Source organism: Phacochoerus africanus, chromosome 1 (assembly GCF_016906955.1).
Source record: "Phacochoerus africanus isolate WHEZ1 chromosome 1, ROS_Pafr_v1, whole genome shotgun sequence".
Lineage (NCBI taxonomy): Eukaryota > Metazoa > Chordata > Mammalia > Artiodactyla > Suidae > Phacochoerus > Phacochoerus africanus.
Window position 1 is genome coordinate 103,547,954 of NC_062544.1, and position 21,259 is coordinate 103,569,212.

General features: G+C 49.2%; 1 protein-coding gene across 1 annotated transcript; it reads left to right on the plus strand.

Moving 5' to 3' along the window:
• The first annotated feature begins 1,231 nt into the window (after window positions 1–1,231).
• On the plus strand, window positions 1,232–13,404 carry SLC22A14 (solute carrier family 22 member 14). The gene is given in 10 exon segments (XM_047751741.1): window positions 1,232–1,747; window positions 2,497–2,600; window positions 2,815–2,969; window positions 3,847–4,015; window positions 7,554–7,674; window positions 7,925–8,022; window positions 8,270–8,484; window positions 10,082–10,235; window positions 10,848–11,051; window positions 13,236–13,404. Coding segments are annotated over 10 exon segments (1,905 nt in total).
• The last annotated feature ends 7,855 nt before the right edge of the window (window positions 13,405–21,259 follow it).

Consider the following 21,259-nt stretch of genomic DNA (forward strand, 5'->3'; position numbering starts at 1 on the left):
GCAACGAGGGATCCGAACAGTGTCTGTGACCTACACCGCAGTTCATGGCAACGCTGGATCCTTAACCCACCAAGTGAGGCCAGGGGTTGAACTCACATCCTCATGGATACTAGTTGGGTTCTTAACCCACTAAGCCACAACAGGAACTCCCAAAACAAGAGTTTTAAGCTTAGTTTCGTGTCCCTGCCATATATATCCCTGGCCCCACCTCCCCTTGTCGCTGTTCCAAGGCAACATTCTCACAGTCAGTGTTGATACCTCACTCCTCCGCTTCATCTGTCTTCCCAGGTTGGCCCTCTGCTGCTGTCTGTCACCCTATCCCACCCTGGCTCCCCACCTCTGCGCCCAAGTCTTTCAGCTACCCACCTTGTCCTCAGTTATTGGCCACTTGTAAGCCAGTTTTTTGTTGTTTTGTTTTATTTTTAAGGATGGTGCCCAGAGAACTCTCCTACTTTTTGCAAGGCTTGTGGTGCCTCTGTGGGGTGTGTGTAAACAGAGTTTCAGTTGGGAAGTTGCAGGAAATCTCAGAACATATTCATGGCAACAGAAGCAGAGCATTTTCTAAAACATTAAAACAATCTTGGAGTTCCCGTTGTGGTGCAGCAGAAACGAATCTGACTAGGACCACGAGGTTGCAGGTTCAATCCCTGGCCTCGCTCAGTGGGTCAAGGATCCGGCCTTGCCATGAGCTGTCGTGTAGGTCGCAGATGCAACTTGGATCTGGCGTTGCCATGGCTGTGACGTAGGCCGGTGGCTACAGCTCCAATTCGACCCCTGGCCTGGGAACCTCCATGTGCTGCTGAAGGTGTGGCCCTAAAAAAGGCAAAAAGGCAAAAAAAAAAAAAAAAAAAATCTTGGAATTCCCGTCCTGGTTCAGCAGAAACAAATCTGACTAGTATCCATGAGGATGCAGGTTCAACCCTTGGCCTTGCTCAGTGGGTTAAGGATCCGGCGTTGCCGTGAGCTGTGGTGTAGGTCGCAGACATGGCTCAGATCTGGCCTTGCTGTGGCTGTGGTGTTGGCCTCAGGGATGGGTAGGCCAGTGGGGGATGGGACAAATTAACAAAGAAACTTCAGAAAAAAAGGAGGGCACCACAGAGAACATCAAGTTTGGAATCAAAAGTGTTTCAAGCCAGATGGACTCATTCGTGGCCAGTGGGCTGCTGTGTTCATCTCTAATATCTAAAAGGTGATATCAATGGAGACTGAGCTGCATCCTTTCTTTGAACAGATGGCAAAGGAAAACGACTTCAGAGTAGAACTCAAATCCCAGCGTCATTTCAGAAACTCCCACCGACCTGAGACAACAGAAGGCCCCCCTCCTAGGTCTATGGACCTGCTATTACGCAGATTAAGGGCCATCGAAGCCAAGCAGAATGATAAGTTTGCCAACATCATGAAGGCCATGGGGGAGTTTGGCACATTCCAGCGGAGGCTGGTGGCCCTCACCTTCATTCCCAGCATCCTGTCCGCCTTCTTCATGTTTGCTGACCTCTTCGTGTTCACACCCCAGAAGCCCTATTGCAACACCAGCTGGATACTGGCCCTGGACCCCAGCCTTTCAGAGAGTGAGCAGCTGAATCTGACCCTGCCCCGAGCACCCAACGGCAGTTTCCTGACATGTCTCATGTACTTGCCTGTGGACTGGGATCTGGAGACTATCATCGAATTTGGCCTCAACCATACAGACTCATGTCAAGATGGGTGGTTCTATCCTGAGGTCAAGTGGCGATCACTGATCAACGAGGTATGCCTTGTCCTGACTTGTCGGTAGCGACCCCAGGGCCCTCACCCTCCCTGGATGGATGGGGAAAGGGAGGCTCAGGGAAGGGAAGCAATTGGCCCAAGGTTACCCCAAAGTCAGAGCCAGGGCAGAAGTAGGGCAGGATTCCTGCCTCCTAGCCCTGGTCTTGCCTATCTTAGCTACGAAGCTAGAGTGGATTGAGCTGGCAGGGGCAGATGGCAGGTGGCAGGCTTTGTCATCTGTCCAGGGGATTGCTTCTATAGTGGTGGCTCTGCCCTCTGAAATCACAGAAGATTGGGAAAAGCAGCAGCTTTGATTATAAATCAACTATAATTTTAAAAAATTAAAAAAAAAAAAAAGGCGGCAACCTTGATTTGGTACCTCCTATGGAGTTCCTAAGCTGCCACCTGGGCCCGTCACAGTACAGACCTGCCCAATCTGATTCTCCAGGCTGGGGCCTCACATCTGTATTTGGGAAAAGATCTTCAATGTTTCTGGCCTTTGCTCAGTTACCTCTCCACCTGTCCTGCTTCTTGTCCCTGTGTCTCTGGTCCCAATCTCCAGGCCTATCCCCCAGAGACTGCTAGATGCAGGATGAGATGCAGAGGTACCAGGCTGAGGCAGGCAGCGCAACCACCTGCCCCTGTTCCAGGGCCCTTCTGCCAAAAGGCCCACCCTGGGGGAGGCTCAGTCTCTGGACCTAGAAGGCCCTGCATGGAGGTCCATGGCCAATCCCTGCGTATAACCTCCAGTTTGACTTGGTGTGCGGCAAGGAACCGAACCCAGAAATGGTGCAGACCATGTTTTTGGCAGGCTTCTTGATAGGAGCTCTCATCTTCGGGTTCATAAGTGACAAGTAAGTCTCTCAGAGTTCCCTCTGGTCCCCAGGACGCCCCTGCCTCCTCTTCATGGCCATTCATATCTGAAGAATCTCATTTTGGGGGAAGCAAGGGTGAGGGCTGTCTGGAGGCAGATGGGTGGCTCAAGACCTGGTGCTGGGTACGGGCTGGGGCCAACCATGGAGGTCCATGAACTTCGCGCATGGCGCAGCCTCCCTTCTACCCCCACAGGCTGGGTCGCTACCCCGCCATCCTGCTATCACTGCTGGAGCTGATCATCTTTGGCTTTGGGACAGCCTTTGTCAAAAGCTTTCATCAATATCTGTTCTTCCGCTTCCTCGTGTCCCAGGCTGTGGTGGGCTACAGCACCAGCAGCTTGTCTTTAAGTGAGTGGGGTGCTGGGGGGTGGGGGTGGATCCAGCCCTCAGAACTGCTGATGGAGTTGTGGCCTAGTTGGGCAGGCAGTAGAAGCCTAGAGATGCTAGAGAATCTGTGTCCTTCATCCTCCTGGTACCCCACATATCTCTTCCCTCATGCCCCTTGCTACACCCTGCTGCCCATGACTTACTCTTATTGAGCCTTTAAGAAGGACCAGTCCTCTATATGTATTGTCTCTTTTAATCCTGGTAGCTCTATATTCACTGGGTACTATTCTATTATTCCTTTAGTCGAGGAGGATATTTGAGCCTCAGGAAGTTAATCGACTTGCTTAGGGTCTCCCCTGGCCTGTGTGGTGCGAAAGCCCCAAGTCCCCATACATTCATTTAGCCTCACAGCTGCCATCACCTGGTATGGAAACTACTTCTTGTTGGGAGCTTTCCAGAGCCCAGCCAGAGGGAACTGGGTCCGCCACAGAGCCCAAGGTCTAAGTGGCCAAAGCACTGAAGCACTAAGAGCCAAGACAAGGACAGCGATGCCTTGTCTTGTGGATGTCAGGCCTCTTGGAAGGTCCTGTGCCCAGACCAGGCCTTTTCAATGAAAGGTACATGGTCCCTTGGGAGATGTTCAGAGGGAACAGCCAGGTTGAGGACAGCCTGGAGGCTATGTCTGGAAATGGGAGCTCAGGCAAGGGCTTACACTGTGCCTTAGGGGCACAGAGGCAATCTGCCTGGCTTTGAAGGACCAGATCTTGAGCAGGCAGAAGAACTTTTGCCCACTTTCAACTGTCCCTAATAGGACTGGGGCATCTCAGAAGGTTGTGTGCAGGCACAGCCCTGAGAACTCTGAACTGATTCTGATTTTGTCCTCTCGGCCTCTGTACAGTCACTGAGTGGCTAGTGGGCATGCACCGGGCCCATGCCATCATCCTGGAAGGCTGCTTTTTCGCTGTGGGGGTCCTGTACCTGACAGGGCTTGCCTACAACCTTCCTCATTGGCGGCTGCTGTTTCTGGTGGGTGGGACACCTGCGTTCCTCCTCATCTCCTATATCTGGTGAGCAAATGAATACAGGGCGTGCACAAGGATGGGTCTGATGGTCTGGAGACTGGGGGGTATGGAGCGTCCTGGGAGGGGCAGGGTGAATTGGATTTTCCCTGGGAGAAAATATATGGGATGAGATGAGAAAGAGCCAAGGGCAGAGCCTCTGAAACCCCAGCATTAACCCATCAGAGGAGATTTTCAAAGAGATGTCAGAGAGGTGGTAAGAAAATCAGAAGGAAAAGGATTGAAAGGCAAGAGTTCAAGACAAGGGAATGGTCAGGGTTGAAAGCAAGAAAGATGAGGAATTCCCATCATGGTCCAGCGGAAACGAATCTGACTAGGAACCATGAGGTTGCAGGTTTGATCCCTGGCCTCGCTCAGTGGGTTAAGGATCTGGCGCCTCCGTGAGCTGTGGTGTAGGTTGCAGATGCGGCTCAGATCTGGCATTCCTGTGGCTGTGGCGTGGGCTGGTAGTAACAGCTCCAATTGGACCCTTGGCCTGGGAACCTCCATAAGCTGCGGGTGTGGCCCTAAAAAGACAAAAAGACACACACACAAAAAAACACCAAACAGAAAGCAAGAAAGATGAGCCTAGGGAAGGGTCTGTTGGCCTTAGTGACCTTGAGGTGCTTCCGTGGAATGGCAGGAAGTTGAGGAGGAGCTGGGAAAAAAAAAAAGGGCCATCCATGAGATGCCACTTTCCCAGTGTCATGCTGAAGCAGGCAGAGGAAAGCGGGGACGTCTGTGAGCAGCTAGACAGAGTCAGAGAAGGGCCTCTGGTGTCTGGTGTTTTTAGTTGTAAGGAGGCCACAGACCTGAACAACTGAAGCTATGAAGGGACAACTGATAGAGTAAAACTTGGAGGAATAAGGAGGAGGCACTGGGCACTAGAGCAAGATGGCACTGCCTGCTGTGGGCAGGTGGCAAAAGGAGAGGAACAGGGACAGAGAGGGCAGATAGGGAGGTGAGAGTGAGAAAGCTGAAATCATCTTGTTAAGGGTCAGGCAGTTGTGTGTGAAGAAAGATCCTATTCCATCTTGACATGATCACATGTATCATGACACCTAAAAGAAGATAGGTGTGAGTCTCTGGAGTGGGGAGCAAGGAAAGAGGCTTCAGAGGGCCAAAATAATTTGCCCAAAGTCATACAGCTAAAAATTAGTAGACGTGGGATTTGACTCAGACTGTCTGGCTGCAAAACCCCCATTTTTTTTTTTTTTTCTGCCATGCTGCGCAGTGGCTTGACGTAGGATCTCAATTCCCAGACCAAGGACTGAACCAGGGCCATGGCAGTGAAAGCTCCGAGTCCTAACCACTAGACCACCAGGAAATTCTGCCTCAGAGCCCCTGCCTTTTAACCACTGCACCATACACAATATGGATCGTAAAAAGTGGGCTTACCAGTTGAGAGTGAGGGCACATAGGTGCCTTGGAGATCTGCCAAATCATGCAGAAGCTAGAGACCATCTTTGATAGTCACTGAGTTCATGGCCATACCACCCTGAATGTGCCTGATCTCATCTGATAGTTGTTGAAATACCCTAGTGAATGTGAGGAGACAGCTGATGCTGGGTGGTGTGGCTCTGTCACATGGCTAAGAAAGAGGATTTCATTGACCTTAAAATACTTTTTAAATGTTATTAATTCAGGAATTCCCGTTGTGGCTCAGTGGGTTAAGAACTGACATAGTGTCTGTGAGGATGTGGGTTCGATCCCTGGCCTCGCTCAGTGGTTAAGGATCTGGCATTGCCACAAGCTGCAGAGTAGGTCACATATGTGGCTCAGATCTGGCATTGCTGTGGCTGTGGCATAGGCCAGCAGCTGCAGCTCCGATTTGTCCCCTAGCCTGGGGACTTCCATATAGTGCAGGTGAGGCCATAAAATTTTTAAAAATCATAAAAATAAAAATAAATGTTATTAATGCAATAGGTGCATATGGTTAAAAATTCAGTAATACCAGAAATTCCCTGGTGGCACAGGGGTTGGGGTTCTGGCATTGTCACTGCTGTGGTGCAGGTTTGATCCCTGGTGGGGAAATTCCCACATGCCGCAGATGCAGCCAAAAAAATCAAGTGGTGCCAAAAGATTCCTGATGAAAAATAAGTCAACAGTGGCAGCTCCTCTCAGCCCTTATATCTTTCCCCAGAAACCGTCACAGTGATCTCCTTTAGCTTTTTCTTCTGGTGGATGTCTACATAGTTTGACATTCTATGAGGAGACAGCTTATTAAAAGGGGCACGGTTTTCTTCAAACACTTACTTCAGACATGTCCTGTTAGCTGTCCCTTTGCTGACACTTGACAATATCTTGGGCAAGTTCCATCTCTTTCCAATTATTCTTAGTTTCAAGAAAAGTCTCATTTTGGAGTTCCCTCATGGAATAGAGGGGTTAAGGATCTGGTGGTGGTGCTGCAGCAGCTGGGGTCACTGCTGTGGCGATGGTTTGATCCTGGACCAGGGAAAATTCTGCATGCTGTAGGTGCAGCAAAAAAAAAAAAAAAAAAAAAAAAAGCTTTAAATATTAGTCTGTGTGGATTCTTCAGCCTGGGAAGAACTGAAGGCCTAAAGTTATTCTGAGGTCAAAGGCAATGGAGGATGTGGCCAGGAGGAGATGGAACAAAGTGGAGATCTCCATTCACGGAGGCAAGGGCTGGGCCCTGGGGTCAAACCTGAGGGTCATGCCCCTTCCCCATACTCTCCAGGCTGTTAGGAAACAGAGAGGAAAGAGGAAAATCCCCACCTTTAAGAAGGAGTCTCTAATAGAGGGTGTGGGCTGGTGCCCTCCGTATGCCTGGACAGGTGGGGTTGACCCTGAGATAGAAAATACAGAACTTGGGGAATTCTCATTGTGGCTCATCAGGTTACGAACCTGACTAGGATCCATGTGAATTCGGGTTCGATCCCTGGCCTCACTCAGTGGGCTAAGGATCCAGCATTGCTGTGGCTGTGGTGTAGGTCACCAGCTGCAGCTCTGATTCAACCCCTAGCCTGGGAACTTCCACATGCAAAAAGAAAAAGGGAGGGCAAAAGGGGGGGAGGAGAGAAAAATAGAGAATTTGGAGTTCCCACTATGGTGCAACGGGGTCGGTAGTGAATTGGAAGCACTGGGATGTAGGTTCTATCCCCGACCCGTCACAGTGGGTTAAGGATATGGCATTGCCGAAGCTGCTGCTTAGGTCATGGCTGCAGCTGGGATCTGATCCCTGGCCTGGGAACTCTATATGGCTCAGAGCAGCCAAAAAAAAAAAAAAGAAAATAGAGTACTCTTCAAGGCGCTTGCGGGGAAGGCAGCTGTAGTGCAGAGGCAGCCAGTGGCCATTGTGTTACGGACAGCAGTGGGTACTGTGCGTAGCTGGGGAAAGGCTTACTGCCAGCGGTGAGGAGGGGGCGTGGGATGGGGCAGAGGGTGATGGTCATCTTCAAGGCCTCCAGCATGTGAGTCACCTCAGGCTGGAGCAAGATGGCCACAGCTGAGGCTGGGATGGGGCTAACCTGGGATGAGTCTGAGGAGCATCTTGGAGTGATGGATAAGAAAAGGATGGGCCCTGCAGGATTCTTCCAGAGTCCCCACGGTGGCTGATGACAAAAGGGAAGCTAGAGGAGGCCACACAGTTGCTGTGCTATGCAGCTGGCGTGAACAAGAAAACCATTCCTTTAAGTCTGCTGAGTAAGGTAAGAGGCCTCAGGCCAGGAGTGGGTAGGACCTCTTCCCTCCGCATCCTTCCAGGTGGGACTTCAGCCCAGAGGGTGTGCCCAACCCACTGCCTGAGGAAAATGGTAACATCAAAATTGAACCCTGCCAGGGGAAAGACAGAGGCCAGGCTGGCCCTGTGGGAGGCAGGTGGGCCTTGTGGGTCTTGTGCGGGGAGGGAGCAAGCTGGGGTCTCAGCCTGGCCTCTGGCTGGTCCTGCTTATCCTGTACCTGCAGCTACCAGGAAAGAAGGTGGCTAAAGCCTCTATCCTAGACTTCTATAGCAACAAGCATCTCTGCCAGGTGGCCTTGATTTTGTGTTCCATGTGGTGAGTGCCCAGGGCTGGCGGCAGGGACTGCAAATGGGTGTGCAGACCAGGGATCTGGGGAGAGAAGGGGTGTGGGCAGGCTGTGGGGGACCAAGGCATGCAGACCCTGGCCGGCCCCCAGATCTTAGTGCTTTTTTCTCTCCCCACTGCCACCCTGCTGCTCTTTCCTCTGCCTCTGTTATTTTTTTTGGCCCCAGCCTTGTGTGTGTCTTTTCCTCTGAGTGTCTCTCTCCTGGCTTCCTTGCAGGTTTGCTATCGGTTGCAGCTATTACATGCTGAGCTTCAAGATGAAGGAGCTGGGTGTGGACATCCACCTCACACAGGTGATTCCCGGCATCATGGAGGTGCCCAGCCGGCTGTGCTGCATCTTTCTCCTTGAGCGGTTTAAGAGGAAGTGGAGCCTGATGCTCACTCTCTTCCAAGGCGCCCTCTTGTGCTTCCTTAGCCTTGTCCTCCCCTCAGGTAGAGCACCCACCCCCCAGCCTTCTGGCTTCCTCAAACCCCTTCCTCAACGCCTCCAGCCCTGACCTGTGAACCGTACCCCCTCAGAGTCAGCCTCATGCATCCACAGCCCCCCACCCCACAGACGCACAAGTTGAGCAGGAGCCATTCACTAGAGCGTTGCCCTCTCCAGGGTTGGGAGGTCCCAAGACAGGGCGCTTGCAGCTCTCAGGGCCCAGTAGGGAAGACATGCTGTCCAGAGGAATTGTCCTTGTGCCGGACAGCAGGCAGCTGTCTTCTGCCGGATTCCAGCTGTTTCCTGCAGCTGCTGCCCCAGCCCAGTCTCATCTGTATCCTCACCAGGAAAATAAACCACCTGCCCACTGAAGGCTGAGCATCACATTGGGCCAAACTCTCAGGAACAATTATTGGATTGAGGCCACGCCTTCCCGGTGGGGGAGGGGGGAGCCCAGAGCCCTGCACCCTGCCAGTTCAGAAGTAGGGAAGGAAATGGAAGGGCTGGCAATATTTTCAAAATTTCAAAGAACCCTAGAACAACACGTATGGCCCTGGTCACAAGGCTAGAAGAGCATGGCAGGGCTGAGGATATGGCCTTTAAGATGCCGGTGTTCGGGAGTTCCCATCGTGGTGCAGTGGAAACAAATCTGACTAGGAACCATGAGGTTGCGGGTTCCATCCCTGGCCTCCCTCTGTGGGTTAAGGATCTGGTGTTGCCGTGAGCTGTAAGCTGTGGTGTAAGTCTCAGACACGGCTCGGATCTGGTGTTGTTGTGGCTGTGGTAGCTCCAATTTGACCCCTGGCCTGGGAACCTCCATATGCCGAGGGTGTGGCCCTAAAAAGCAAAAAAGAAAAAAGAAAAAGATGTCGGTGTTCATTCATTTGATCAGAATTGCTGACCCCAGCTGCTGGGGTCGGGGAAGGCTGCATCCAGGGTCTGCCTGAAGGGGCTCCCTCACTTTCCTTGCAGGCTGGAATTTTGTGTGTCTTGACCTGGACTCTTCCTCCCCCAGATGTTGGCAGTTTTGACTGGCTAAAACAAAATGGTGGAAACAAAGCCATTTATTAAATTTCTATGTTGTTTTTTTTCTAAAGTAGGTCTATAATGAGTCAAACAGAAATGTTTGCAACTCTCCAATGTGTGAGAGGAACTAGAAGTAGTATCCCTAATAAATAAAACTAAATCTCCGATTTCAGTCCCAGAGCCAAGTAAAGCCAGACCCAGAGGGGACAGTGAGGGGTGGGAAGTGGGGCTAGGGGAGGGTCCAGCAGAGGCTGACAGGAGAGGGGCTGAAATTCCTGGCTCCAGGTCACTGAGCGGAGGGTCTGCTCCCAGCTTCCCCTCGCCTGAGAAACAGGGTTTCCCACACAGTAGATGGTGACCTGATTGGCCACAGAGGTCCCACTCCACTGACCAACTCTCTCCCTATAGATACACTAACTCCCCGCCTGCCTGGGCCTCTAGCTGGCTGACCCTCCTCTGACTGAATGCCTGAGTCTGCTGACCAGCTGACCAGGTGGTGGTGGGGGGACTGTTCAGGTGCCTTCTGAGAGGGATCGAGGGAGGGCTGATGGGCAGGCCTCCCCAGCCTGCCCCGAGGGGAGCATGGCCACAGACTCAAGTGACCATGTTGTCTGGCCACAGAGTTGAAATCCCTCTTGGTCTTGATAATCGTGCTTGGAGAGTTCAGCCTGGCTGCCTCGGTCACCCTATTGTTCCTCTACACTTCTGAGCTCCTCCCCACTGTCCTCAGGTAGGCAGCCTGGTGGGTGATGGTCATGGAGGCTTGGGGAGGGTGGGGCAATAACAAGATGAATAACAGCTGCTAAGACTGGGCATTCACCTGGTGACAGGCATCCTGCTAAGCAATTTACATGGATTACTCTATTGAACCCTCACACACAAAATCCCCCCAACACTGTCATTAACCCCATTTCACACCCAAAGTCAGAGAGATAAGGATACTAGCTCAAGGTCAGACATAGCAGGTGGCAGAAGTGGGATTTGGACCTAGGCAGTCCGACTCCAGTCCCTGACTTGCACTGACCACCTGAAATATGTCTGGGCCACTCTGATGTTCAGGCCCTTCTCCATGGGAGCCCCTGGTGATAGCCATGTATCCTCCTCCCCACCCATCCCCACATCCCCATAATATGCTGTATGGGTCTGTCTGCTCCCACTCCTGACCCCATGGAGAAATGACTACTTACTTTGCATCAATGGAGAGCTTAATTCTCCAAGGTTGTACACTGAGTTGGGAGAGGGTAGAGAAGAGGGTGTGGGGTATGGAGGAGCTGTCTTTTCTACCCTCTCCAGTCTCTGGGCCCAAGAAGCCCCCCAAGTGAGCTCTCACCTCCCTTTCCAGGGCGACGGGTTTGGGGCTAATGTGTCTGTTCTGGGCAGCTGGAGGCATCTTGTCCCTGATGCTTGTCAGCCAGAGCACCACCATCCTACCCATTTTACTCTGCACCATCTCAGCCACCATGGCCTTGTACCTTTGCTCCAAGCTGCCAGAAACACAAGGTCAGCCCCTCCTTGATAGCCTGGAGCATCTTCCTCTACTGACAAGGTAGGTGTGTGAGGATCCTGGGTTTTGGCAAGAACAGGGTCTGGTTCTCAAGCTCTTGGCCGTGAGAGTATGTCAGGGACTGTTCATCCCTTCCTCTTTGCCAGAAGGTCTTGTGACACAAGGATGTTCTATGTCCACAGCAGTCTCCCCAGCTCTCCTAGATGCTGTCGCCTACCTCTGTCCAGCCCAGCCTGTGCCAGCTCCCATCCTGCCTGACTCTCCTGACCTAGCCTGGGCCAGGTCTTCTCCTGTCCTCATCCTCTGGTGCCTATTGGGACTGGGTGGTGCCCTTGCAGATGTTCTGGGCTCCCTCCCCTCCCAGGGCAGAGACCCGGCTTAGAACCAGGTTTCTGAGTACCTCTCCTTTTCTTTCTGGACTCCTAGTTCCTCAACAAGGACCTAGTCTTTTTTTTGGGGGGTGGGCAGCTCAGTTACATGCGAAAATGTCCAGGCCAGCCATCTAACCCATGCCACATAAGAGACCTGAGCCACTGCAGTGGCAATGCTGGGTCCTTAACCCACTGTACCACCAGGGATCTTCAAATGAAAAAGACCCAGTCTTGATTTATGATTCTGGTCTTGTTGCCCCTACAGCCCAGGACCCCATTTTCAAAATGGGCTCCACCCAACTGCTTTATGAGCATTTCTGGTCTCTGGTCTCCAAAGTGCCCCCAGAGAAGGTTGTCATGATTGGTAGAACCAACCCTCTCCCTGGACTTGAGCATGTCCCACAGCACCCTCTGCTTGTAGTACAGGGGCCCCTGCCTTTGGCCCTTCTCCATACTCCTCCCCACTACTCTCCTGCCCTTTGCCTTGTTTTCAAACTCTCACTGGCACCACATGTGCTAGGCATTGTACCGGGGCTGGACTGTCAGAGGAAGAGGTCCCCAGACTTAAGCAAGCCATAGCTTACAGGGGGACAGATGTGCAAACAGCTATCACCACTGGACTCTGACAGTAATGTACAGGACCTATAGGAGTTCAGGAGGGAGAAGCTTTGGTTTGGGGAGTTGAGGTAGGCCTCACAGGGAAAGTGACATTTGCGTAGACTTTTGAAGAACAAATAGGTGTTTGCCCCAGTGTAGAGATGGGAGGGCCCTGCAGCAGAGTAACAGCATAGTAAAGAACACAGGCTCTCTGGAGTTCCTGTTGTAGCTCAGTGGGTTAAGGACACAACATAGTGTCCGTGAGGATGTGGGTTTGAGCCCTGGCCTCACTCAGTGGTTTAAGGATCTGGTGTTGCTGCAAGCTGCAGCATAGGTCACCAATGCAGCTTGGATCTGGCATTGCTATGGCTGTGGTGTAGGCCAGCAGCTGCAGCATTGATCCCTGATTAGAGCCCCTAGCCTGGGAACTTCCATAGGTCACAGGTGTGGCCATAAAAAGAAAAAAAGAAAAAAAGAACACAGGTCCAGGAGCCAGAAGGCCTGGATTTCTCTCACTGCTCACACTTCCTAGCTTAGGCACTGGGAAGTTACCTAATATTTCTGACTCAATGTCTATGTCTTCAAAATGGAATGATAACTTAGTAGTAACAATAGCTGAACTTCCCTTGTGGTGCAGCAGGTTAAGTGTTGTCACTATAGCGGCTCAGATCACTACTGTGGTGTGGGTTCAACCCCTGGCCTGGGGAACTTCCATATTCCATAGGCGCAGCCAAAACAAAACAAAAAACTAACCATATTGAGCAATTCCCATTTGTCAGGTCTTATTCTAGACACATGCCTTTTCACCCCTTGACACCTTGTCCTAATGACAACCACATGCAAGGTAGGTCCTGTCATTACCCCCCATTTTATAGGTGAGAAAACCAAGGCACAGAGAGGTAAGGACATGGAGCCTGGCCTTCCTCTCTCATGGGGTTTTGGGGAAGGTAAAACCCACACAGAGTAATTAGCACAGTGTTTCACAAGGCAAGTGCTCGGTAAATGCTATTGATGAAGTTGGTGGACAGTGTCCCAAAGATGCTGAAGAGTGAAGGGTCTCGCTAGGGTTGGGAGATGGGACAGGCCTGATCCTGAAGGAGAGGGTCCCTCGTGGGTTTGTGGCGAAGCTTGACTGGGGACCTGCAGGCATGGGAAAGCCCTACTTCTCAGGAATGCAGGGCCAGGTCTGGCCAGTGCTGCTTTTCTCAAGTCCCCAGAAAATGCAGTTCATAACCTTTTTCTCCACTGGCTTCTTCAGGACCATGAGCAATGATGTTTCCAGTGAGGACATGTTATGTGATGATGTGATGGAGGAAGTGACCAAGAACACCATTCTCAATGCCACGATGATGAATATAGACCAAGACTCTTCCTCCAACCAGTCTTTGCATACCAGAGAAGAGGAAATAGATGGTCAGGAGGACTGAGGGCCAGACCCTCAGATGATCTTGGGTGCATATAGTTGGATACGCGGCCATGGATTCTATGCCATGAATTCCAGGCCCACCCCAGCTTGAGGGGCAGGATCAGTCCTCTAGATCCAAGAATGGCCCCTTTTCAGGGAGCTAGGGTGTAATTCATTCCAATAAAGGTAGCATGCTGGACATGAGATGGCTAGGTCAAAACTGGCTGTGTCTGGAGGAGAGTGAGACCAAGGGCCAGTGGACGAGACAGGAACCTCCAGAGTCCTTAATGTCCTAGGGGGCAGTGAGTTGTCTGACTGGGGTATAGGGGTGGGCCAGCAGTGGGCAGGGGTGCCACTCGCCTCCTCACTGTCCTCATTCTTTTGCCCAGGCGTCTGCTAGCATGGGTGGGCTTCCCACTCAGGTGCAGGCTGAGGACAGATTCCATAGCCCCCAGCTAGGTGCACATCTGTCAAGGCAGGGGTGCAGTGTAAAGGAATAATCAGAGCTCCCTTTTGTGCCATGGTGCAGACTTTCTCAGTTTTTCCCTTGCTGCTCCCAAATAAGTATGCCCTTGGGAATTACCTATCTCAGTCTCATTCTGAGGGGGTTGCCTTCCCTGAGATGGTTCCATCCTAGGTGACCTCTAACCTCTACCACCCTGAGCATAAGCCCCCAAACCCTGGTTCACAGTCCCAACTGCCCTGAGGGTGAAGCTGCCTTCCCAGCCAGAGTGAGGATGCCTCCATGCAGGGTCCAGGACCCCTCATCCATTGGTCATACCTGGAAACATCTGGGTCAGGCCGTGGGCTTTACCTCCAGGGTTGGGGGTCAAAACAGTGCCTCCACAGATACAAGCCAGATCATTCCCACAGCAGGAACTCCCATTCCACTCTATATGAAACTTTTTTTTTTACTGTTTGATTTTATTTATTTATTTATTTATTTATTTATTTATTTATTTATTTATTTTGCTTTTCAGGGCCTGCAGCACATGGAGGTTCCCAGGCTAGGGGTCCATTCGGAGCTGTAGCCACCGGCCTGCACCACAACCACAGCAACATGGGATATGAGCCACATCTGTGACCTACACCACAGCTCATGGCTATGCCAGATCCTTAACCCACTGAGCAAGGCCAGGGATCGAGCCCGCAACCTCATGGTTCCTAGTCAGATTCGTTAACCACTGCGCCACGACGGGAACTGCAGGATGTAAGTTTTTTAAAAAAAAGATCAGCAGGAGGGAGAGCCATAAGCAGCAGAGTAAAATGCCCTTCTGCACTGTGGGTAGGAAGGTACATCGTGCAGCATTTCTAGAGGGAAGTTTGGCAATATGTACAAATATTTAGCATCTGTATACCCTTTGACTCAGGAATCCCTCAGATTTACCCAAAGATAATTACCTACATATGAAAATATGGGTACACAAAGATGTTCCCTACAGCTTTGTTACATTAAAAATACACATTTTTGAAAAACACATTTTTAGTAGGGGATGCTACTGTTCAGATTAAATAACTAATACAATTTATGATAAAGCTCTATCATGAAAAGATATCCATGACATGTTGGCTGCTGTGACTCAGGTTCCATCCCTTGCCCCGAACTTCTGCATGCTGCCGGTGCAGCCAAAACAAATAAAACTAAAAAAATAAATTTCTCTTTTCCTATAGGGATAGCAATCATTGGATTAGGACTCACCCTAATCCAGTATGATGTCATTTCAATTTGATTACATCTGCAAAGATCTTTTTTCCAAATAAGGTCACATTCATAGGCACTGAGAGTTAGAACTTGAACATACATTTTTAGAGCCCACAATTCTACTCACTACTTGGGTTTAATTAATTTCTTTCCACTCTTTAATGAAAGCATTCGAGAATATACATTTAGGAAGTTCCCTTGTGGCTCAGCAGAAACCTGACTAGCATCCATGAGGATGTGGGTTTGATCCCTGGCCTCACTCAGTGGGTTAAGGATCCGGCGTTGCCGTGAGCTGTGGTTTAGGTCCCAGATGTGGCTCGGATCCTGCATTGTTGTGGCTGTGGCAGAGGCCGGCAGCTGCAGCTTCAATTCTAGCCATAGCCTGGGAACGTCCATATGCCTCAGGTGCAGCCCTAAAAAAAGCAAAAAGAAAGAAAGAAAAAGAGAGAGGAAAGGAGGGAATGAGGGAGAAACCCCAAACCCCCCAATAAACAAAACACAAAAGTTGGAATTCTCTGGTGGCCTAGTGGTTAAGCATCGTTGTCACTGCTCTGGTGTGGGTTCAATCCCTGGCCCAGGAACTTCTGTATGCCTTGGGTGCAGCCAAAAAAATAAATTAATTAAATAAAGCAAAAGTCGCCTCTCACCACTGGCCACACAAAGTGGCTCTTCTCTTGCTCTCTGTGCTCACACTGCCTGACTGGTGCCACTTAACCTGTACCCTATGCACTTGACTGTGCACTTGCCCCAAGCTCCAGCTGCTGATAGTTCTTATCAAAGGAGCAGGGAGGAGCTGTTCCCCTTGTTGGTGTCCCTGGTAACTAATGAGCCTACCTGGAGTTCCCCTCGTAGGTGGTAACCCTCCCTCTCCTCAGGAGCGAAGCCTGCTGCCGCGTCCTACCTGCCTTCTGCTGTACAGGGTGTGTGTGTGGGGGGGGGGGGTCACTCCAGGACCTTGCTTCAGATCTGTAAGCTCCCCCATCCATTAAACCATTGATATCTCTATTGCTGGCTCTGGGCCTTGTAGGCGGCAGACTGTAGCCCAACATCCCACTCTTAACAGATAATTGTTAATAATTTGGAGCATATCTTCCCAGACCTTCCTTTTACCTTTTTTTTTTCTTTAGGGCCGCACCAATGGCATATGGAGTTTCCCAGGCTAGGGGTTGAATCAGAGCTAGAGCCGCCAGCCTATACCACAGTCACAGCAACACAGGATCCAAGCCACATCTATGACCTACACCACGGCTCATGGCATTGCTGGATCCTTAACCCACTGAGTGAGGTCAGGGATCGAACCTGTATCCTCATGGATCTTGGATTTGTTTCCACTGAGCCATGACGGGAACTCCCTCAGACCTTCGTTTTAGATATACAGCACTACAGGGTTTAATTACCTGCTTTAAACACTCATGGAGTAGGGGGAAATGTCAGATCTCAAGGGATGAATGCAGTAAAAGCAGAAAAATGCAAGATATCCACATCAACATCTAATTTTCCTAAATCAAATTTGTTTCTGAGTTGAGTGAAAACAGAGAAACAGGAGGCCTGTTCACTTGGGTGAAAATAAGCACTTTTCTGCTCAGAGCTCTTTAGAATCTTTTCAAACATCAAAGTCCATTATACTTTTCTCCAGACATAAGCATAAAATCAGCCTCAAAAAAAGTCTTAATGTCAGCTGCACAAGTTACTTATTTAACTGGAGGCAGGACTCAACCTTCACCTTCAGACTTGGACAAACAAATCTGAATGACGTTTGCCATTCCAGAGGCTGTAGTTCAAAACATTTACTTTCACTCATAACAGCTCCCCACTGATCTAACAAAGAAATTGTACTACCTTTGAGATAGAGCAGAGAGAAGTATTTCATTTCTAACATATCTCAAGATGAAATCTATAAAATTTCAGACCGATATAAATTAGTGAATTTTATTTCTGATTTGTCTAATTCATGTTCCAATTTCTGATTATTTTTGATTTAGTGATTTTTTTAAAATCTTTGTCTTAGCTGTGGAAGGAATAGGAATTAAAGCTACCTGGAGTTGCCACTGTGGCTCAGCAGGTTAAGAATCTGACTAGTATCCATGGGAATGTGAGTTCGATCCTTGGCCTCACTCACTATGTTAAGGATCCGGCACTGGAGCTTTGGTGTACATTGCAGATGAGGCTTGGATTCTGCGTTGCTATGGCTCTGGCGTAGGCCAGCAGCTGCAGCTTCAATTAGACCCCTAGGCTGGGAAACTTCATATGCTACAGGGGCAGCTCTTAAAAAAAAAAAAAAAAAAAAAGCTAACAGTATACTCCTAACTTTTCACACTTAAATTACTCATTTAGAAGAATATAATAAACCTGAATAGTTTCAGTAGTTATCAGTACTAATGAACACAGCTTTGGGTGCGCTAGATAAAAACAGTCTATATATATATATATATATATATATATATATATATATATATTTTTTTTTTTTTTTGTCTTTTTAGGGCCGCACTCGTGGCATATGGAGAGTCCCAGGCTAGGGGTCGAATTGGAGCTGTAGCCACGAGCCTACGCCACAGCCATAGCCACTCCAGATCCAAGCCTCATCTGTGACCTACACCACAGCTCATGGCAACACCGTATCCTTAACCCACTGAGCGGGGCCTGGGACAAAACCCGCATCCTCATGGATACTAGTTGGGTTCGTTAACCACTGAGCCATGAGGGAACTCCAAAAACAGTGTATTTTTACATAAACAGAATAAAATATATTGGAAACAGTATAATTTTAAAACAGTGCACCTTTATCAAGAAAGCATATTTTTCAAGATTTTTCTCAAAGAAAAGGTTAACTGAGAAAAATCCATGTTGTGGCTGCAAACTTCAAAGAATGAAGAGAATGATGTCTGGTGTTCTTTCACTGGCAAGCAGAGTTTAAGAACTGAATGCATGGAGTTCCTGTCGTGGCATGGTGGAAACAAATAACTAGGAACCATGATGTGGCAGGTTCGATACCTGTCCTCGCTCAGTAGGTTAAGGATCCAGCGTTGCTGTGAGCTGTGGTGTAGGTCACAGACATGGCTTGGATCTGATGTTGCTGTGGCTGTGGTGTAGGCCGACAGCTACAGTTCCAATTAGACTCCTAGACTGGGAACCTCCATATGCCACCTGGGTGCAGCCCTAAAAAGCAAAAAATAAATAAATAAATAGGGACTGAATGCATGTTGGTTTCCATTTTCCTATTTTTACAATGATTTTTCATTATTTACTAACAACATATTTGTCTTTCTCTGAAAAGCTTACATCTAGTGCTTACCCTTAGATGAATCAGTTTTCACTGACTTCTGTGTCATGTAAAATATTTAGCTGACAAATATCTAGATTCAGAGAAAACTCAGTGATTCAAAGACCTTGCTAACTGAAGAAAATGTAGGCTAATATCTTTGCAGAAAATGTGAGAAAATAGCTTTGTGGTCTGGGAGTCGGGAAATACTTCTAAGCAAGATCAAATAACCTAAACAATAAGGAGAAAAATTGATGGATTGTATTATTCAAATTAAAGATTTCCAGTCAGCAAAGGATGAGATGGACAAAATTAGGAGATAAATGACACATTGGGAGAAGATATTTGCAACATCGAAGACCAAGTGGGAAATTATAGAAACTCCTGCAAATCCATAAGAAAAAAAGAAAAATACCCAAGTGAAAAATGGGCAAGGGAAATAAGCAGGGAATTCACTGAACGGAAAATCCTAAATGGCCAGTGAGTGTATATGAAGAGATGCTCAAATTCAAAACAATAATGAGAAATCACTCCTCACCTATTATACTGGCAGAAATGAAAAGGATGGAGAGGTTAGGTAGTATGTATAGGATGTGGAGGTAGAGGTACCCTTGTGCATTCCAGGTGGGAATGTAGACCAGCACAGCCATCCTCAGGAATACTCTGCACTGATCCAACTAGTTATGCACATAGAGTGTAAACCCTAGTCTTGGATATAACACCTTCCTACACCCAATTTCGTTATGCGGGTCCATGGGACCATGGATGAGGACGTGCAAATGTACTGTATGCATTATCGGGGAACAGGAGTACACTCAAGTGTCACTCAGGGGCAGCCTGGACAGTGAAATCTGGGGTGAGGACACTAACAAATATGATGGACCATTAGGAGCAGACAAGTGGAGAGTTCCTACTGTGGTGCAATGGGATTGTCAGCGTCTCTGCAGTGGCAGGGACGTAGGTTCAATCCGTGGACCAGTGCAATGGGTTAAGGATCTAGTGTTTCTGCAACTGTGACATAGGTCAAAACTCTAGATTGGATACAGTCCCTGGCCTGGGAACTCCATTTGCCATGGGCTAGCCAAAAAAAGAAAAAGAAAGAAAAGAAAAGAAGCAAACAGGTGGATCAGAGGGTCTCACATGTTCTCTTTTCATGGCGCCCTTAGAATCTCAAGTTTGTCACAGTACTCTACTTATGTACTGTTTGAAGAAAATAATACACAAACTGGGGGAGAAAGTATTTCATTTCATTCTTTTTTTTTCTTTTTTTTTTAACTACCCTGGGCATGTGGAATTTCCTGGGCCAAGGATCAAACCCACACCACAGCAGCAACCTGAGCTGCTGCAGCAACAATGGATCCTTAGCCCACTGTGACACAAGGGAACTTATTTCATTCTTAAATAACCAGAAGTACTCACTAAAGGGACATGTGTGCCTCTTAGGCACTGTACAACCCCTCAAGTGTTGAGATCAGTCCAGTCTTGCTTCACCTTGATTTTCCCCACAGTACTTGAATATGCTTATCCCATGACAAAGTTTTGCAAAGGTATATCCTAGAAAGGGATGCAGCACAATCCAATGTTGGAATGTGAATCACCTCAAGTTAGCAGTTCCCCTGGTTCCTGACAGACTTTCAGTATCACTGGCTTTCCCTAGAAAGGTACAAATACCCTGCTGCACCCCCATGGGTTCCCCGAAGCTTCCCAGAGCACCTGGGTGCACAGTTTGGGACTCACAGACTATATACATCTGTAAAACAGTGTATATAGTTCCCTTGCGGTGCAGTGGGTTGAGGATCCGGCATTGTCACTGCCGTGGTGTGGCTTTGATACCTGGCCAGGGAACTTCCACATGACCTGGGCATGGCCAAAACAAACAAACAAACCAGGAAACAAAAACCAAATACTTAAAAAATATGGGAGTTCACATTGTGGTGCAGCAGAAACGAATGTGACTAGCATCCATGAGGATGTGGGTTCGATCCCTGGCCTAGCTCAGTGGGTTAAGGATCCAGTGTTATGAGCTGTGGTATAGGTCGAAGATGAGGCTCAAATTCCCAATTGCTGTGGCTGTGGCGTAGGCTAGCAGCTGTAGCTCCAATTCGACTCCTAGCCTGGGAATTTCCGTGTGCTGTGGGTGCGGCCCTAAAAAGCAATAATAATAATAATACCTATTAGGCTATGCTTCTACTGAGGTTTCAAATACTTGCCTCCTCACTGCTAAACTGAGGGACAGGTTTCCATGCAGCAATAGACCCTGTCTAGCCTAACTCCCAGGAAATTCTTCCAAGGGCTTCCACCTCACCCCACTCTCAGAGTCTCTTCTTGCACTGGGACATGTCCTTGGCTGTTCCCTCTGGGATTCTCCATCTGTCCCACCGTATAGGCAGGCCACCCAAGATGGCTGTTCTCTTGCTCTCTGTACATCCCTTGTTTGACCAGTACCTGCTTCATCTATAACCGACACACATGACTGATTTTCCTACATACCTGCCTCAGGCCCCAGCTGGTGATGATTCTTATGAAAGGGGTGGTAAGGGGCGTGCCCCTCGGTGGTTTCCCTAACTAGAGAGCCTACCTGGTGTCAATTCCTCTCCCTTATAGCTGGTAACCTCCCACTCTTCCCCCTGCCCCCTGGAAGTGAAGCCTGCCGCCATGTCCTCCTGTCCACTGCACACCCTGGGGAGTTGCTCCAAGACCTTGCTTCAGATGTGTAAGCTTCCCCCATTCATTAAGCCATGGATGTCTCTGTTGCTGATTGTGGGCTCTTTCTTCAGTCTTAAAGCTGGGCAAACACAGTCCTTGTAAACCTATGGGGTGCGTCCTGACACCCATTGTAAGCCTTTCCTGTTCAATCTAGCCCATACCCATTGGGAGATGGTAACACTCTAATCCTTGTCTTCTTCCCGAGCTGAG